Source organism: Pseudozyma flocculosa, assembly GCF_000417875.1.
Source record: "Pseudozyma flocculosa PF-1 unplaced genomic scaffold scaffold00002, whole genome shotgun sequence".
NCBI lineage: Eukaryota > Fungi > Basidiomycota > Ustilaginomycetes > Ustilaginales > Ustilaginaceae > Pseudozyma > Pseudozyma flocculosa.
The window spans coordinates 881,434-899,953 of NW_006920870.1; the positions used below are offsets into that span (position 1 = coordinate 881,434).

Below are 18,520 nucleotides of genomic sequence, written 5' to 3' on the forward strand. Positions count from 1 at the left end.
AAGGTGGCTGCTCGTCATCCTACGAGGTGCGGCAGCTGGTTGCTCGATGGCGCCCTGCCTCGCTCGCTCTCTTCGGTCTGGCTTTGCCCCGCAGCCTGGACATGTGCGAGAGGCGGTCGGAGTTGGGCCAGGACGGCAGCCAGGTAGGCAGAGAGCTCGAGCAGCTTCCCAGCCCGACCAAAACGCAAGCAAGGCGGGCGAACCCCCTGCTTGCCCACCTGCCACCGGTGTGAAATCCCTGAAAAATGAAATAGTCAATCGGCTGTCTTGCCTTTTGGCTGCAAACGCCCGTCCGACGCCGGCTGCTTGGCCTGGCCTGGCCTGCCCAGCCCGGCTGCCAGATCCATGGCGGGTCTCCCCTCTCTAGCCTCGCCAGCAGAGTCTCCGACGTTCAGCTTTCCATCTCCGCGGCCGCAACCTCGGCAGCGCCTGCACCAGCCAGCCAAGGCAGGCCGCCTAATCCATCGCACCGACCTGCTGGTGCTTGCTCGTGCCGTCTCGGGGTCATCCGCCGCCCAGGCGCAGCCGCTTTGTCCACTGCCCGTTCTCTTTGCAGGTCGACGAGGCGGCGTCTGCACCAGCGCGGACAATCACGCGGGTATCGACGACGACGACGACGGCGGCGACGACGGCAGCGACGACGGCAGCGACGACGTGATGTCAAGAGAGGCACAGGCAGGCCAAGGTACCTAGAAAGGCGCCCCAACCGCTGGCTGCTTGCTTGGCATCTCGCGACCCGCACAGGCAGGCCAGGTCTAGGCGCCGGTGGTGCGCCGCCATCTGAGGCCGCTCTGTCTCGCCTCTTTGTCCGGAGCCTGTATGTCTTGCTTGCCTAGCCTAGCAGCCCTCCCGCCAGAGCCCAACGCGAGACGGATCACCCGCCGGGATCTGGAAGTCAAGTCCAAAGGCCCCGTCAGGAACGACTGCCGTCACCACCGCCGTACGGTCCTTGCTTCTGGCCTGCCAGGCCACAGGCGGCAAGGCCGGCCGACACAGCTGCCGCCTCGTCGCTCGTCTTGTCACTTGGCACTCTGCTCAGATCACGTACGCTGAGACCGTCCGGGATGGATCTCGACTCCCGGCCTCACCATTCTTTAATGGCATTCTCCGCTCACTCCATCACGATACCTTCGTCGCTCGATGACTTGCGATGAGGGTTCCAAGGCAACCTGCCATGAGAGCCCGCCGGCCTGACATTTCGCCGACAGACGATGGCCGGGTTTACCTCTTTTGGCGCTGGATCTTGACAACCGCGGCGCCTAGAGGGGAAGGACACAAGTACGCGCCTGGGATGGCAGCAGCGACGTGCAGCTAGAAGGCAGACAGGAGCAGGTGCAGCTGCTCGCTGCTTGTCGATTGCAAGGCCGCACACTCGCGCGCGCCGTCAAAACCTACCAAGCAAAGCCAGCTCTCCTCGCCGCCTCTTTCGGCAAGGAGGCGTGGGTTTTTCTTCGAAGGCGCGGCGTGGATCACACACGAAGCCTAGAAAAGAGAGGCCGGCGGGAGCACGCTGCTGAGCTCGACGTCCCTCTGGGCGCGCGCAGCGAGGAACGGCCTTCGAGGAGGCCCCCCTGCCTTGTGCCTGAAAAGCGCCCTAAGCGAGAAGAGCGCGCCTTTGTTCCAAAGCGAACGCCAGCAGACGCCGTCGGACCAGGTTGGGACCACCAGCGCACCGTACGGTGCCTAGCAGCGAGAAGCCGCTCGCCGTCTGCTCCGACCCCCTTGCACCTTGCTTGCTTGTCGCCGATCAGTTTTGGCCTAAGTTATCCTGCCTGCCTGCCTGCTCTTTCGTTAGATGTTACGGTCTCGTGCAAGCAGGCAGGTAGTAGCGGGGAGACAAGGAACGAGGATGTGCGGCCCCTTGCGCCGATCCGGGGCCCTCGACCTTTGGTCGTTGCCCTGGCAATAATAGCGGGCGCTCCAAGGTGCCCGCCGACAAGAACCGGGGCAACGGAACCGGCGTCGAATGCGGGGGCGACCAACACGTAAGCATGCCGGCACATCCGGCGACGAGTCCTGGGAGGACGACGCCTCATCCTTCCGACCAGGCTTTGTTTGTGCACCTGCGCGTCTTTGTGCAGCCTTGAATGACCCTGACCGGTGGGACCGCGGTTGGACTAGTAGTGATACTCTCCAGTGGTACCGGCGAGTGAAAAGTGAGGCGTGGTCGACGTGGTCGGAGCGTAAGATCGAGTACAAACGGGCGGACGGTCGGGCGCAAGAGACGCGCGACGGGGCTCTTCTGTCGAGGTGCTGCCGGAGCTTGCCCGAAAGCGCAGGCTAGGCTGAGCTGCTCGGGGTGCCGCCGACAACCTCGGCCTTGGCATTGTGTGGGTCGAGGTTGTATCGGGGATCGGGCGGGGCGCAGGGCCGATGCGCCAGAAAGCCAAGCTGGGCCGATGGCCTCCACACGACCCTCGGCGTCATTCCGATGAGTCAAAGGTGCCCTGCTTCCTTCCGCTCCATCATCACCTTTGCCTTCACCAATCCGGCCTCGTCCGACTCTCTTCACCATGGCGAGCCTCTCGTCGACATCTATGCAGGCTTTGCGGCTACCCTGCCGACTCAGTGCGAGTTCGGTCGTCCGACACGCATCAAGGAGCATCTCAAGCCTCGGCGCCGCTGCTCGGCCACACCGATGCCCAACCCCGCCCAGTGTCCTCTGCCGCCCTAGATCCACGTCGACCCGTATAGCTCCCTCGTTCGAGCCGCGCAGCCGCCTCTACTCGACCGCACCGGCAGGCTCTGCATCTCTGAAGGTGGCGACCGTGCCGGACCGAGGCGTGATCGAGGTCAAGGGCAGGGACACGGTAAAGCTGATCCAGGGCCTCGTCAGCAACGATGTCCGCAAACTCGAGAGGGGCGACGTCGACCTCATGCTCGCGTGCTTCGCAAATGCACAGGTACGTGACAGCATACGATGGACATGGGATCGTAAGAGAGTGACGCTGCTGACGTGGCGCCCGGCCTTTCTCCTCGGCCTTCTCTGATGGCAGGGCCGGATGCTGGCCGACGTCTTGATCCACCGCCTTCCGCCGGCCGAAGACGGGACGCCGCGATGGCTCTTCGACACCGACGCGCGCACCATGCCGTCACTGCTCTCGTTTATCAAGAAGTTCAAGCTGAGGTCTAAGGTGACGCTCAAAGACGTGTCGGACCAGTGGAGCGTCGTGCAGCTCTGGAGTGGCGCCGGAAGCGCGACGCCGCCCGCCGAGCTACTCGGAAGCAGCGAGGACCGCGTCGTCAGCCTCGACCCTAGGGCCCCGGACATGGGCTACAGGGCGGTAGTCCGCAACGGACAGGATCGTCTTTCCGCCCTTTCTGGTGCCGCCGCCGAGGTCGATGGGTCCGAATACACGGTCCACCGCATCGTCCAGGGCGTTGCCGAGGGGGCCATCGACTTCCCCGAAGCGTCCAGCGTACCCCTCGAGAACAACATCGACTACATGAACGGCGGTGAGCCCCGATCGAGTCCCAAGACAGACGGACGCACCCTCGCTTCGATGGCCTCACCTTCTGACTCGTCACCGGCTCTTTCCCTCCCCACGTCTGAATCCGCAGTCGACTTTCGCAAGGGCTGCTACGTGGGGCAAGAGCTGACGGCGCGCACGCACCACACGGGCGTGGTGCGCAAGCGCATCGTGCCTATCAGCTTCTACCTCCCCGGCACGCCCGCACCCACCTCGCTCGCAGTCGACCCATCATTTACCACCAAGCTGCCGCCCGCCCTCGCTGAGGTGCGCTCGAAACCAATCACCCCACCGCCACCGCCATCGCAGGCCAACGGCCAAGGCGGCACTGACGGCGGTGATGCGGCAGCGCCAAAGAAGCCGACCCGAGGTCGATCGGCGGGCAAATTCACGACGGGCATCTACAACCTCGGCCTCGGTTGCCTCAGACTGGAGCAGGTGGCGAGGTGGCAGGACCCCACGACGGCACAGCGCGACGGCCTCGGCGACGACGCGGTCCACTTCACCTGCGAAAACGAAGAGGGCCAGACGATCCTCGTCAAGCCGTGGATTCCACATTGGTGGCCCGAAGCGCCCAGAAGAGCCAGCGAGGGGCAGGAGAGGACGAGTAGAGAAGGGTAGGAAGTCAGGACAGTGGCGGATGGTCTGGCGTGGCATCTCTGCAGGAGATGGACGAGGCGCTGCAATCAAAGACGCCATCAATAGTCTGTCTCGCCGAGGTCGCCTATCCGTCGTCGTTGACGTGGCCGTTTCCGTCGTCGCGCGAGATGCCATCGCTACCTTGCCCGCGATGAGAATTGCCAAGGCCGTCTCCACGCTCCGCAGCCAGCGGCAGCCGCGCCCCTGACTGCCTCGCGCCCATCACTGCCGAGACGGGCCCGGCAGCCTCGTTCCTCGAGGCGAGAAAGGCCTCATTCGTCCTTCTGGCCGCCCATCGCCACATTTCGGCAATCGACAGCGAGGCGGTCGACTCGACGTCGAGGTCGCCGGTCTCGACCCCGTCGTCGCCCAGGATGCTGCTGCCCGTGCTGGCCTCGCCGGCGGCGAAGCGCGCGAACAGGAGTGCAGGGTAGTCGATCCGTGGCGCGCCGCTATCGTCGCCGTCTTCGCTTCCGCCCATGCTATCGTCATGGTCCGAGTCGCTCTCGTCCTCGTCGTCGCCGTCGTCATCAATGCCGTGTGCTTCTTCGCCATCGTCTTGTCCTTCGCTGTCGTTGCCATGTGTTCCGACCTCGGCGCCGGTCCCGTCCACGTCGTCGGCCGCCGAGACTCGATCTTGAAGAGCCTCCCGGCGGTCAGGCCGCGAATGCGTCCGCATCAGACGTGCTCGCGCCTGCTTGTACTCGTCGCCACGGCGGTCGATCTCATCGAGATCGACGTCTGGAAGTTGCGGGTCCGCTTCGAGCGCGGTCCTGAGGCCGATCGTGTACCTGCTTAGGCCGACCCACGAGGGATGCTCGATCTCGACCTCCTCCTCGTCGGACTCGGCTGCAGGCTCGGACCGTAGCTGTTGCAACGAAGCACCGGAAAGGGCGCCGATCGCATCGAGGCCGAGCCGCTGCATGGCGCGCAGTCGCAAGACGTCGCTTCGCGAAAGGCTGCCGAGCATCCTGCGAGTGGCTGATTGGCGCTCGTTCGTCGCCTGGTCACCGTCTGCCAGTTGAGCGTCGTTGGACCCGTCTGGTCGCCGTGGGCCTGCCGGGCTCTCGCTGCCGCCTCTTTTCTCGCTCTCCGCCTCGTCTTCGTAGCGGACGGCCACGGCCCTTGCCACTCGATGAAAAGATCTGTCGCCCTGCGCCCTTGTCATGAGGCGGGATGAGGGGAAGATGCGTGGGATCCGTGTCGCCTTGTTGGTGGGCGGGATCACGTCTAGGATCGGGTTGCCCTCACGCCCCTTGATCTTGAGAATTGAAGAGGAGACTTCGACCCGGTCGGCCATGGTGACTCTGGCATATCGGTTCGTCTTGGTGCGCTTCCTTCGTTTGGACCTGGGCTCCTGACCAGACTCGTCGTCGGCTGTTGAGTCGCCGACCTGACAGTCGAGACCGCAGAGCCTGCGGAGGACGTAGATGAGATCCGCCTCGGGCGGTGCTGCGTGCGGCGATGCGCTAGGCTGAGATGGGCCTGCCCCCTTTGCACCGGTGTTGAGAGCAGGCCGACAGAGGGCGGGCAGCTTGAGGAGCAAGTCGAGGAGGTCGGCCTCGACCTTGATCGTCTCCATCGCCCTGCGGCAGTGTGCGATGCCTACGCCGGCTTGAGGAAAGATCTGCGTGTCCCACAGGAGAAAGAGGGCAAAGACGACGCCGACGGCGGCCAAGGCGTCGTCGTCGCTCAGCGACGCGGCGGATTTGTTGGCCTCCTGAGAGCGGGCCAGTGGAAGGAGGCGCTCGAGAAAGACGCGCGAGATGGTCTCGCAGAAGCGTGTCTGCGTTTCGCGGTGGTCGGTGTAGGCAAAGTGGACGTAGTCCCAGCCGCCATGGATCCATGCCTGGGTAAAGACGTGAAAGGGCGAGGCACGCTGGTCGGCCTCTGCGCCGCCGTCGTTTGCGGGGCCGCGTGCGAGCCAGCGCCGCGCAAAATCGCTCAGCAATGCGGCGACGTCGAGCCTGAGTGGCTCGACAAAGGTTGCGTCGTGGGCCAAGCCGATGAGGGACACGGGGAGCAGGACAAGGTTGCGGACGAGCAAGGGCTGGGCATGGAGAGGCGGCGAGGCGAGTCGCTCGTCTCCGGTGCGCCTCTTGCGGCTGGTCATGGCTCTGGCCCGCCGCCCGATTCACGGGAAAGGACGACGGCGACGACGACGACGACTGCGGCTGGGGCAGTTTGCTGCGGCTGCGGTCGTGGCGGGGAGGACGTTACAGAAGGGGCCGGGCTGGGTGGCGAGGTGGCGTCGACGTCCTGACCGGCGGCCTGTCCAAGCCTGCTGGCCTGACGCGTTTGACCTGGCCAGGCCTGCCTGCCTCTTTCCGGAAAAGGGCACAGGCGGTCCCTTTGTCGAGCTGGTCCGCGCGCCCGCGAGCTGGGCCAGGCAGGGGAAAAGGGCCCTCTAGCCCTGGCTGGCAGGGCCAGGCCTGGACGCCAGGCAGGAGGCAACCGTGCGTCACGCGGCACGCGCCCGCGAAATGGCCTGCTGGGTTCGACTGGCCTCGCCTGCCTGCCTGGACTGGCTAGGCTCGACTGGGGACTGGGCTGGATTGACCGGCCAAGGTGCAAAATGCGGCGCGAGTGCGAGCAGCTCGTCGCCCTCGTCGATCCATCCGCGTCAGGTCAAACAGAGACCAAGGTCCCTCCTCCGCCTCGTCACTCCTCCACGCCACCGTCTACCACCTTCGATCCTTTATCCACCCATCCATCCACCCTCCAGCATCTCGTCGACTCTGGCCTACCTAGCACCGAAGCTCGCGCCTCCTCTCCCCTCTTCTCGCTTCGCACCGATCGCAATGTTCCCGCTCGCCCTCCTCACGAGGGCTGCAACCCGACCCCTCTCGGCGCAGCTACCGAGCCTCGCCCGTGCCGTCTCGCTCCCGCGCGCCACCGCATCCTTTGCCACCGCCGCCACAAAGACGGCCACCCGTGCCTCGGCTTCCTCGAGCTCCACCCCCAAGCCCAAGCGGGCCGCCTCGAAAAAGGCCGCAGGCTCCTCTACCAAGAAGGCTGCCACCAAGAAGCCCAAGGCCGCCCCCAAGAAGAAGGCGCCCAAGAAGGAGCCCAAGCTCAAGCCCTGGCAAGCCCGCGGTGCCGATGGAAAGCTCCGTGAGTCGATGCCGTGTGCCCTCGCGTCGAGTGCGCAGCGCGTGCCAACGTCAACGCTGACCGTCATGGCCTCGTCCCCGACCCCGTCCCTTTGCCTTTGCCTGCGCGCCCCCAGTCCCGCTGCCCTCGGCGACCAAGCCCACGCTCCGGTCCACCTTCATCATCTACATGGCCGAGCGCCTGCCCACCTTTATGAACAAGCCCGAGTTCTCCAAGCCCAGCGCCAGGAGCGACAAGCCCGTGCTCGACATCATCAAGGCCTCGAAGCAGATCGGCGAGGAGTGGAAGTCGCTGCCCGCCTCGGACAAGAAGGTGAGACTTTCCGGTGCCGCCTCGTAGTCTATCTCTCCGCTGCCCTGGACGTCGCTGAACCCCCCTTGGCTTCCCTGCCTCGCTTCCTGCCTTGTCCCTGACAGAAATACGAGGACATCCACGAGAAGGAAAAGGCCGAGTACACCAAGGCCCTCGCCCACTGGAAAGCCTCGCTGACGCCCGAGGACATCAGGCGCCAGAACGCCTACATCTCGGCCCAGCGCAAGAAGGGCATCAAGGGCACCGCGCTCCTGCGCGACCCCGCCAAGCCCAAGCGACCCAACTCGGCCTTCTTCGAGTACCTCGCCGAGCTGCGAGCGCAGGACTCGACCGGCGCCAGCGCCACCGAGATCGCCAGGAAGGGCGGAGAGAAGTGGAAGTCGATGAGCCCATCGTCCAGGGCGCCCTACGAGCAGAAGGCCGCCGGCGCACTCGAGCAGTACAAGAAGGACCTCGACGACTACGTCCGCGCCAAGGAGGCACAGCTCTAGGCCGCCCGTCGACGCGCTCAGCGGCGATGAAAGAAGGTGGTTCCGGAGGGCACGCATCGTTGCAGCGCGCCCGAGGTCATCTCTTGGCCGCGTCGGTGTCGAGTTCGGGACCGACTTGTGGAAAGCGGTAGCTATCAGCTGGTCCTGGCGGAGGTCGCCATCAATCTATTTCACTACTCGTACTGTGTCTGTCCCGTCTGCCGTGTTCGCCCCGGCATGAATCATCAGCTCGAAGCGCGGCAGCGAACCCTCGATGCTTCCGGGGTCATCAGGCGGAGGGCATGGGGATTGCCACGCACGCCAAGCAGCCCCTTTCTCGCTTTCTCTCTTTTCTCCAATCCATTTCAGGAAAAATCAAGCACAACAGCGCGATGAGACGTCACAGCAAGCGAGGCGGGGGCGGGAGCGAGGGGCCGATCAGATCCTGCTCCGGGCGGAAGCAGCGGGGCGCTGGCGGTCGTCGTCGGCTAGTCACTTTGCGTTGTTGAGGTAGAACTTGAGCAGGCCGCTGGTGCTCGAGTCGTGGCCGGCTCCGTCGACCTTGGAGGCGTCCTTGGCCTGGAGGAGGGGCAGGATCTTCTTGGCGAGCACCTTGCCCAGCTCGACGCCCATCTGGTCGTACGAGTTGATGCTCCAGATGAAGCCCTGCACGGCAATCTTGTGCTCGTACAGCGCAATCAGGGCGCCCAGCGCGGCCGGCGTAATCTTCTGCAGCATAATCGAGTTGGTGGGTCGGTTGCCCTCAAACACCTTGGACTTGACCAGGAACTCGTTGGACGCCTGGGCGCCCAGCTCGGCGCGCACCTCGTCCTCGGACTTGCCGAAAGCCAGCGCCTCGGGCTGCGCAAAGAAGTTGGACAGCAGGATCTCGTGGTGCTCGCCGACGCGGTTGTGCGTCTCGACGGGCGCGATAAAGTCGCACGGGATGAGCTTGGTGCCCTGGTGGATCAGCTGGTAGAAGGCGTGCTGGCCGTTGGTGCCCGCCTGACCCCAGATAATCGGGCCAGTGTGGTAGTTGACCCGCTCCGAGTTCTTGGTGATGAACTTGCCGTTCGACTCCATGTCGCCCTGCAGCGCGGCAGAGCAGCGCGGCAAAAGTAGAGCGGAGCAGAGCAGAGAGGGCGGCGTCAGCGGTCAGATCCAGCTCAGAGCCCATCTGCCTGCGCGCAGACTCACCTGCTGGAAGTAGTCGGCAAACTTGTGCATGTACTGGTCGTACGGGAGGATGGCCTGGGTCTCGGAGCCAAAGAAGTCGTTGTACCTGGAGGCGAGGAGGAGCACGGCGGTGGAGAGAGATGGGCAGCACTGGTCAGTCGCACTTCCGGCTGGACCACACATTGCAACCCCCGCAGGGCGGCCACTCACCAGATGCCGATCAGGGCGAGGATGACGGGGAGGTTGTCCTTGAGCTCGGCGTTCTTGAAATGGAGGTCCATCTGGTGGGCGCCGCGGAGAAGCTCCTCGAAGCGCTCGTAGCCGATGACGAGGGCGATGCTGAGGCCGATGGCGCTCCAGAGCGAGTAGCGGCCTCCGACCCAGTCCCAGAACTTGAACATGTTTTCCTGTGCGATGCCAAAGTCGGTGGCGGCCTTGACGTTGGTGCTGAGGGCGACAAAGTGCTTGGCGACGTGCGCCTTGTCCTTGGCGGCCTCGAGGAACCAGTCGCGCGCCGTCGTGGCGTTGGTGATGGTCTCCTGGGTGGTGAACGTCTTGGAGGCGACGATGAAGAGGGTCGTCTCGGGGTCGCAGACGCGCAGCGTCTCGGCCATGTGGGTGCCGTCGATGTTGGAGACAAAGTGGGCGTCGAGGTCGCGCTTGGCGTAGGGCTTGAGGGCCTCGGTGACCATGACGGGGCCGAGGTCGGATCCGCCGATGCCGATGTTGACGATGCTCTTGATGGGCTTGCCCGTATAGCCCTTCCACTCGCCGGAGCGGACGGCGTCCGAGAAGCGCTTCATGTGCTCGAGCTCGGGCTTGACCTCGTCGACGCCGGCCTCGTTGATCTTGAACTCACCCTCGACGTCACGGAGGGCGACGTGAAGGACGGCGCGGTCCTCGGACGTGTTGATGTGGTCGCCGGCAAACATCTGGTCGATCTGCTTCTTGACCTCGGCCTCCTGGGCGAGCGAGAGGAGCTGGTTGAAGATCTCATCGTCGATGAGGTTCTTGGAAAAGTCGAGCAGGATGCGGGCGTCGACCTTGTCCGACTTCCACTCGCGAGAGTAGGTGTCGAAGCGGCTGGCGTCGGCCTTGAAGGCCTGGGTGAGGTTGTACTGCTTGCCCTTGGACTCGTACAGCTGCTGCAGCTTCTGCCACGACGGCTGGGCGGAGGCGAGCTTGTGGGCCATGTTGGGCGAGGGTCAGGTGGGAGGAGGTGGTGGAGCGAAGAAGGTGCGAGAGGGGTGCTGGCAAGGGGGGCCGATGACGGTGATGGTGTGGAAGAGGGAAGGGGCGAGGGGGAGGTGTGAGAGCGAGAAGGAATGATGAGTGGGTGGGGGAGGCGGCAGGCTGGAAGATGCCGCCCGGCGGCGCTGGGCAGATCGATTTCGACGGACTTGGCTTGGGCTTGGGGCGCCCAAGGGTTCGCGGCTTGGCCCGTGTGTCGACTCGAGGTGCACACGGTCCGACCGCCGTGTCGTCAGTTCGGCCACCGGCGAGGCGGAGCAACAGTCAGCGCGCACACGCACGCCGCTCCGCTGCCCGCCTTCCCCTCGCCCCGCCTTTGATCTTATCGCGGGACGGCAATCTTTGTGAGTCGTTTCCCGCGATGTGCTTTCGGCGGTTGTCCGAGATGTACGTGTCGCTCCTCGTCTCTGTGGCTCTCGCGAAGCAGCACCATTCTGGCTCGTTCCGCTTCGGGAGGATTCGAAGAAGAAGCAGGAGGGCGGGCGAGCGAGCGAGCGAACGGCGACCAGGCAAGCCGGTAGAGAGAGGATCTAGACGACGGAAGAGCCGGCGGCGGATTCGGACCGCCTCCGATGGCCAGCCGGCCTGGCCAACAAAGAAGGCAGGCGGCAGGTGATCGGACCGTGCCGCCCAATTTTTGAGCTCGGCGCGGTTGGAGGACCCTGGGCTGCCTTGCCTGGCCAGGCCATTCGACCGTGACCACGACTGCGACTCCATTCCACCCCTCCCTCGTTCGCCTACTCCATTCATCGCCCTCCCCTTCCTTCCCTCCCCGCCATCATGTCGAGCAGGTGGGATAGCCAGCCCGCCGACGGCAAGGCAGATGCGGCCGCTGCAGGTGAGTACCGCTACGTGAAGCACCACGGCAGCGACGGAGCTCGACTCGCAAGGCTGACTCTTCCTGCTGTCGCCCGCCTTGTTTGTTGCCTCTTGACCCACGCCTCTGTCTTCGCTTCCATCGCAGCCGCTGCTGCCGCTGCCAAGATCGCTGCGCAGTTCGCCCCTCCTCCTGGCGCATCTCCTGGAGGCGCCCATGGCGACGGTCGAAGGCCTCCCGGTCGCGAACACTCGGATGGCCCTCGGGAACGCAGGGTTGGCGACCCGCACGATGCCGAGTTCACCCACGACATCGAGATCAACGACCAACGCAATCGCTACATGCTCACAAAGGGTCAGACCCAGCAGATGGTCCACAAGGAGACCGGCGCCGTCGTCACCACAAAGGGTCTCTGGTACCCGGACAAGAGCCTCGCCACCGCAGAGAATCCGCCCCTCTACCTTCACATCAGCGCATCCACAAAGGAGATCCTCGATGCCGCCATCAAGCGCCTCGAGGAGCTCATGGCGCAGGAGGTGCCCCAGCTGGTCGAGGACCGCCACCAGCGCAGGCTCGACTACGAGGCGCAGCGGCCCCCACCGCGCGAGCGCACGAGGTGGCCCGAGGAGAAGCTGCCCATCAACCTCGAGCCGCTGCGCAACTTCAACGTGCGCTCCAAGATCGTGGGCCCGGGTGGCATGTTTGTCAAGTACATCCAAAGCGAGACGGGCACTCGCGTCCAGATCAAGGGCCTCGGGTCGGGATTCATCGAGACCGACACGGGTCGCGAGGCCGACGAGCCGATGCACATCAACGTCGCGTGAGTAGACGTGCCGGCCGCGCGCACACTCGGACAGACCGACGACCACGAGCGCTGACCCCTCCAACTACGCCTTTCCTCGCCTTTGTGCTCGCTGGTTGCGCGCAGCGGACCGAGCGACGAACAGATCAAGGCAGCCATGGCCCTGGCGGAAGACCTGTTGGACGCCGTCAAGACCGAATGGGCCAAGGCCCGCGACGCGCTGGGCGGCGGCGGACCCGGAGGCTTTGGGCCACCTGGACCAGGAGGGCCGAGGGGCTACGGGCCCGGGCCCGGCGCGGGTTCGTACGGTCCTCCGGGCGGGCCCGGCGGATACGGGCCTAACGGCTGGGGAGGAGGGCCGCAGCAGGGCCAGTGGGACCAGGGCTACGGCGGCGGTGCTCAACCGCCCATGCCAGATGGCAACCCGCCACCGCCGCCGCCTCCCGAGGATGAAGCGCCGCCTCCACCGCCTTCAGACGGCTACGGGCAGCCGGCATCAGCGTCCGGGTATGGTACGGACCCCAGGGGGCGGCAGGATGCCTATGCCTCGCGTACGGGCCACGCCGGTGCAGCGGCGGCGAGCCCTTCGAGACCCGCTGCCACCGCTGCCGCCGCCGCTATACCGGCGCTGAGCCCCGAGGAGGAGCAGCTGGAAAAGTACTGGAAGGAGTACATTTCCTGGGAGGACAGCTTTGTGGCCTACCACAACCGCAAGCCGACCAAGGACGAGGGCGCGCAGGACGTCCCCGACAAGTACCGCAAGAAGTAGCTGCTTCCGTCGGGCCGGCAGCCTGCCGCCGTCGAGCCGTCGCTGCGCTCGTCGCCTGTACTTGTACCATGTCGAACCCATCGTCGTCTTTCTTGTGCTCGTAGACGAGCGACCGCCGCCGACTGGGCCGCAGCGAGGCAGGAGGGCCTGCACGAGGAGTCGCAAGATGCTCGATAGAGCAGCGCCTGGCATCGCATGGATGGCTGACGCACGTCGAGAGGCAGGCAATCGATGCCATCGTCGCATCTAGCTGGTGACCAGGCTTGGATTGCGATGGCAACGAGGCCTCCCTCGTCTGACTGGCCGTCGGCATGGCCGCTCGGCTTATCGCCGTGATCCGCCCACCTCCTCCACTTCGGGGGGCGCGGCCAAATTCGCATCGGACGGTCCGAAGAAGGACCGGGTTGCGGGCGGGCGACAAAAGGGCTGAGGGCCATTACCCTTCAGGCGTTGGGCGCCAGGCAGGCAGGCAGGCCATGTGAGCGGGGCCCGGGGCCCAAGGCCAGAGGCAGAGGCAGAGGCAGGAGCAGAGGCTAGGATCCGACTGGGGACCCTGGTTAGCCTCGATTTCCATCCTTCTTGGCCCCCCCGGCCGGCCTTGCTGCCTAGACTGCTGCTGGTGCCGCCTCCCGAGGAAGATCCCCCGCGATCCTCCGTGTCCCCCCTTCCTCCCTCTGCACCTTCACCTATCTCTTTTTGTCATCCTCGCCTACTCTCCTTACGCCTGGGCGTCTGCTGCTTGCTCATCTGCATCCCTGCCGGCGTCGTTCCTCCGTTCGCGACTTTTCCCAGGTCGACTCGCCCACTTTCTTTCGACAATCTCGACAGCGACAGCAGCAGCAGCAGCGTCGTTGGGCCGCAATCCTCTCTCCTCGCTACCGCCGCAGGCCCTTGCACAACTGATTCCGTCTCCTTATAGCACAGCCGCTCACCGATATGGGACTTCTCTCGCTGGGCACGCCGCTCGACTGGCCGTCCGCGCGGCCACTCGCCCCGCACGTCCGCAAGCACGGCATCGAGCAGTTCCTCGCCCTCTGGAACAAGATCAAGGACCGACGGGGCGACATCCTCCTCTGGGGTGACGAGATCGAGTACATTGTCGTCGCGTTCGACGACGAGACGAAGAATGCAAAGCTCTCGCTCCGTCAGGAGGAGATTCTCAAGGTGCTCAGCCAGAGCGACCACGAGACCCGCGAAGCCGCGCCCGGCCTCGCCAGCCAGATCCCCACCTTCCACCCCGAGTACGGCAGGTTCATGCTCGAGAGCACTCCGGGAAGCCCCTATGGCGCCAGCCCAAAGGAGCTGCGCGGCGTCGAACGCAACATGCGCCTGCGGAGGCAGATTGCCCGCTCCCACCTCAAGCCAAACGAGCTCCCCATCACCCTTACCTCGTTCCCTCGCCTCGGCGTCACCGACGCGCCCTTCACCGAGCCCCACTTTGAGGCCAACGGCAACGCCAGCAGGTCCATGTTCCTTCCAGACCAGATCATCAACCCGCACGCCCGCTTCCCCACGCTCACCGCCAACATCCGCAAGCGTCGCGGCTCCAAGGTCGCCATCAACATGCCCATCTTCAAGGACGTCAACACGCCCAGCCCATTCATCGACCCCTCGATTCCCTGGGACCGCGACTTCTTCCCCGAGGACCGCGAGGCCAAGGCGGGCGCGGCCAAGCCCGACCACATCTACATGGACGCCATGGGGTTCGGCATGGGGTGCTGCTGCCTGCAGGTCACCTTCCAGGCCTGCTCGGTGCAGGAGGCGAGGACCGTCTACGACCAGCTGATCCCCGTCGGGCCGCTGATGCTGGCGCTGACGGCCGCCTCGCCGGCATACCGCGGCTACCTGGCCGACGTCGATTGCCGCTGGAACGTGATCTCGGCTGCCGTCGACGACCGGACACCGCAGGAAAGGGACGAGAAGCCCCTCCCTCTCGACGGCCACACGCCGCGGGGCGGGCTGGACCGCGACTCGATCCGCATGCAGAAGAGCCGCTACGACTCGGTCGACTCGTACATCTCGCAGGACCCCTTGAACCGCAAAGAGTACAACGACAACCCGCTGCCAGTCAACGAGGAGCTGCGGCAGCATCTGCTCGACTCGGGCGTCGACGAGCTGCTGGCCAACCACCTCTCGCATCTCTTCATCCGCGACCCGCTCGTCGTCTTTTCCGAGATGGTCGACCAGGACGACAACCTCTCGACCGACCACTTTGAAAACCTGCAATCCACCAACTGGCAGACGATGCGCTTCAAGCCGCCACCGCCGGGCGGCCAGATTGGCTGGCGCGTCGAGTTCCGCAGCATGGAGGTCCAGATCACCGACTTTGAGAATGCGGCGTTCAGCGTCTTTATCGTGCTGCTAACGCGCGCCATCCTCAGCTTCGGTCTCAACTTCTACATGCCCATCTCCAAGGTCGACGAGAACATGGACCGGGCGCACCGGCGAGATGCCGTCAACACGGAAAAGTTCTTCTTCCGCAAGGAGGTCTACCGGACGCGGAACCGGCACCACTCGCGGGCGAGCTCGGCCGAGGGCCAGTATGGCGACATCCGCTCCAGGTCGGCCTCGCGGACGGGGTCGGGGCGCGCCACGCCGATCAATGGCCATAGCAACGGCGCAGCGGGCGCCGACCGGTTCGGCGCACTGGCCGAAAACTGGCCGCCGGTCGAGGACGAGTATGCCGAGTACTCGATGGACGAGCTGATCAACGGCAAGGTGCGTCTAGCAGCGGGGCCTGCGACGGTGGCAATGGCGCTGGAGCTCGCTGGCTGACTGAGCGAACTCGCCTTTGCTCTTCTTTTCTCCTCTTTTCTCCCCGTCTCGGCAGGGTGACGAGTTCCCTGGCCTGCTCACGCTCATCTACAACTATCTCGACTCGCTCAACATTGACGTCGAGACGCGGTGCGAGATGGGCCTGTACCTGGAGCTGGTGGGAGCGCGGGCCAACGGATCGCTCATGACGACGGCCACCTGGATCCGCCAGTTTGTGCAGAGCCATCCAGAGTACAAGAAGGACTCGGTCGTGTCGCAGAGGATCAACTACGACGTGAGTGGGGCTCGGCGCCGGCGCACAGCCTCCGGTCGATGCGTGGTTTGCGACCTTTGGCTGACTTTCTTGCTCCTTCTTCGTCCCTTATTGCCGTCGAACCGGCAACAGATGATCAAGAAGCTCGACGAGATTGAGCGGGGCGTGGTGGATGCGCCGGGCTTCCTGCCGGCCGGATACGCGCGGCGGCGGACCAGCCAGGAGACGCAGCCGGAGCTGGGAGCGTAGCTGCGGGCCCAATCATGCATGGCCATAACCTCTGTATCTTCTAACGCAGCATGGCCGCTTATTCCTAGACGCGTGGACCGAAGCCTCTGGCAGCCAGCAATGAGGGGGGGATCTCGACGACCTCGCAGCATGCTCGTGGGATGTGCGAGGGAGAGCGGGGGGGGGGGGGGGGGGGGGGCATGTCGGCCGTGCGAGAGGAGGCTTGCCGCAAAGCCATGACGCCGACGCGCAGCCGAGCTGACATCAAGGGTCCGCCGCTGCTTGCTCCGGATGTGGAGCAACGAGGGTCCCGTCCGATGGATGGCCGTCCAGGAGTCAAAGCCAGCAGCTCCCTGGGCCGCTGGCTGGCCTGATAGGGCATCGTGAAAGCCTCGACCGCTCTCACCTCTGGCCTCGACCACCACTCCGTTCGCTCCTACCGCGTGCCTCCATCCCCTCGCCTAGCTCACCTGCCATCCAACCCCGGCCCCTCATTGACGCACCATGGCGCCCTCTCTCCGCATCTCGGCGGGACCCTCGGTCGATTCGCTCTCGACGGTGGCCGTCAACCACGACGACTCGCCCCTCAGCATCTCGACGTCCAACTTCCAGGGCCGCCTGACGGTGCGCATCAAGAACTTTTCGGGCGAGCAGCCGTCGGGCGCATCGGCGCAGGCCGACTCGGCCTACTTCAACGGCGGCCTGGGCAAAGGGTGTTCGTGGTCGATGCAGATCCAGGGACGCTTCCTCTCGCCCTCGCCCATTTCGAGCGACGACCTCGTCTTTGGCAACGAGTTTGACCGCCCCATCAAGGACCACCTGCCCTACGGCACCGGGCTCGCCCTCCAGTTTGCCAAGGTCATCGACCCCAACCTCCAGCACGACCTGTACGCCGAAAAGCCCTGGGCCTTTTCGCCCTACATTGCCACCATGGGCCGCGTAGCCACCGCCCGCCTCGCCGCCGACAAGGCCGAGGGCAAGGACGGCTTTGATGGCTGGCCCGCCTTCCCCTCTGCCGAATCCGACACCGGGCCGCGGTACCTCGACGAGGACGTCACCTCGCTCTTCTACACGGCCGACGGCAAGCTCGACACGGCCATCGAGCCCGACGAGGACGCCGTCAAGAACCTCCGCGGCGGCGAGGCCGGCATCGAAAAGGCCCACGACTACCGCAAACGCTGGTTTGGCAACAAGGCCCACCGCCAAAAGTGCCCCGTCACCAGCGACCAAGTCGTCACGGCCGACTTTTTCAACGGCTTCATCGACTTCAACGACCTCACCCTGCACATCCCCTTTAGCGGCGGCCTCAGCTTTGACCGTAAGTCGTCGTTCTCCCCTCGCACCAGCAGCGTCGCATCGTCGACTGACCGATGAGGCCTGATAATCCCTATACCCACCCTCTGCGGCCACAGTGAAAAAGTACTGGGACGGCCAGCCGGTGCGGTACGTGTGCAAGGACCAGAAGTCCGGCACCGTCTTTTTCGTCATCCAGTGAGTCTTCGTGCGGCGCTAGGCCTGGCAGCGGTAGGCAGCGGCAGCTGATGCCTTTCCCCGCCCACCGTCTCTTCGAATCCGCCCCTTTTCCCTTGCAGGTTCGACATCACCGATCTCGACCAATAGTCGGCCGATCCACCCCCTCTTTGCCGTTATTAGAACACTCGCACCGTAGCTTCGCGCTTCTGCAATACACGGAACCCCGGGCAGCCCCTGTTTGAAAGTCCTACCTAGCTCGCCATGCGCAGTCGATCCAGACGGAGGTTGAAGACACTCGAACGGGATCCCATTCCAAAAAGATCGAACGAGGTCTAGCCGCGACAAGGGGAGATTGAGGGAGGAGGATGACGGAGAGGGTTTTGGAGCAAAAGGGGGCGGGAAAACTACGTGAAACCGTTACGACGAGGCAAATACGATCGCGGCTTGAGATCTCACGATCAGGCAAGCGGCGATCTCGAAAGAAGAAGCAGAGGAAATGGGAAGGGGGAAAGAGGGCTGTAGCTATGTAGAAAGACGTGGATGACAGAAAGAGTCCGTGATTTGAGACGCGCCGGTGCCTTGAAGCCGAGACGACCGCGACCGATGCTTGTTGCGGGCAGACGAGTGCCGTGCCTTGCCACGTCGCTGGGCCATCGTCCGCGCCTCAGCATAGCCCACGAGAAGAGCCATGCAAACATCGCCATGCACCCCGCTAGGACGCCATCATGCCCTCTAAGGAGGGGGGGTGGTGCCCGAGCTGCCGTCAGCCGGGGGCGTCGTGGTGTCAGCGGGAGGGGTGGTGGTGTCAGCCGGAGGAGTGGTGGTGTCGGCAGGAGGAGTGGTGGTGTCAGCCGGCGGCGTCGTGGTGTCAGCCGGAGGCGTCGTGGTGTCAGCGGGAGGGGTGGTGGTGTCAGCCGGAGGAGTGGTAGTGTCAGCCGGCGGCGTCGTGGTGTCAGCCGGTGGCGTCGTGG

At 64.8% G+C, this 18,520-nt stretch overlaps 7 protein-coding genes across 7 annotated transcripts; 5 read left to right on the forward strand and 2 right to left on the reverse strand.

Moving 5' to 3' along the window:
• Nucleotides 1-2,513: 2,513 nt before the first annotated feature.
• Nucleotides 2,514-4,091, forward strand: PFL1_00945 (uncharacterized protein; the record flags this gene model as incomplete). Its single annotated transcript, XM_007878446.1, has 4 exons — nt 2,514-2,568; nt 2,695-2,903; nt 2,997-3,456; nt 3,562-4,091. The coding sequence occupies 4 exons, from the start codon at nt 2,514-2,516 to the stop codon at nt 4,089-4,091; spliced, it is 1,254 nt and encodes a 417-aa protein (XP_007876637.1).
• A 103-nt stretch (nt 4,092-4,194) lies between these two features.
• On the reverse strand, nt 4,195-6,222 carry PFL1_00946 (uncharacterized protein; the record flags this gene model as incomplete). The annotated part of the gene is made up of 1 exon (XM_007878447.1): nt 4,195-6,222. One exon carries the CDS (start codon nt 6,220-6,222, stop codon nt 4,195-4,197), a length of 2,028 nt encoding a protein of 675 aa, XP_007876638.1.
• A 688-nt stretch (nt 6,223-6,910) lies between these two features.
• Nucleotides 6,911-8,026, forward strand: PFL1_00947 (uncharacterized protein; the record flags this gene model as incomplete). The annotated part of the gene is made up of 3 exons (XM_007878448.1): nt 6,911-7,223; nt 7,339-7,535; nt 7,640-8,026. The coding sequence occupies 3 exons, from the start codon at nt 6,911-6,913 to the stop codon at nt 8,024-8,026; spliced, it is 897 nt and encodes a 298-aa protein (XP_007876639.1).
• A 471-nt stretch (nt 8,027-8,497) lies between these two features.
• On the reverse strand, nt 8,498-10,374 carry PFL1_00948 (uncharacterized protein; the record flags this gene model as incomplete). The annotated part of the gene is made up of 3 exons (XM_007878449.1): nt 8,498-9,094; nt 9,203-9,287; nt 9,392-10,374. The coding sequence occupies 3 exons, from the start codon at nt 10,372-10,374 to the stop codon at nt 8,498-8,500; spliced, it is 1,665 nt and encodes a 554-aa protein (XP_007876640.1).
• Nucleotides 10,375-11,212: 838 nt separating this feature from the next.
• PFL1_06840 (uncharacterized protein) lies at nt 11,213-12,820 on the forward strand (the record flags this gene model as incomplete). The annotated part of the gene is made up of 3 exons (XM_007878637.1): nt 11,213-11,270; nt 11,397-12,069; nt 12,178-12,820. The coding sequence occupies 3 exons, from the start codon at nt 11,213-11,215 to the stop codon at nt 12,818-12,820; spliced, it is 1,374 nt and encodes a 457-aa protein (XP_007876828.1).
• Nucleotides 12,821-13,756: 936 nt separating this feature from the next.
• Nucleotides 13,757-16,097, forward strand: PFL1_00950 (uncharacterized protein; the record flags this gene model as incomplete). Its single annotated transcript, XM_007878450.1, has 3 exons — nt 13,757-15,538; nt 15,651-15,869; nt 15,981-16,097. The coding sequence occupies 3 exons, from the start codon at nt 13,757-13,759 to the stop codon at nt 16,095-16,097; spliced, it is 2,118 nt and encodes a 705-aa protein (XP_007876641.1).
• A 483-nt stretch (nt 16,098-16,580) lies between these two features.
• Nucleotides 16,581-17,696, forward strand: PFL1_00951 (uncharacterized protein; the record flags this gene model as incomplete). Its single annotated transcript, XM_007878451.1, has 3 exons — nt 16,581-17,394; nt 17,489-17,567; nt 17,669-17,696. 3 exons carry the CDS (start codon nt 16,581-16,583, stop codon nt 17,694-17,696), a joined length of 921 nt encoding a protein of 306 aa, XP_007876642.1.
• Between the last annotated feature and the right edge of the window lie 824 nt (nt 17,697-18,520).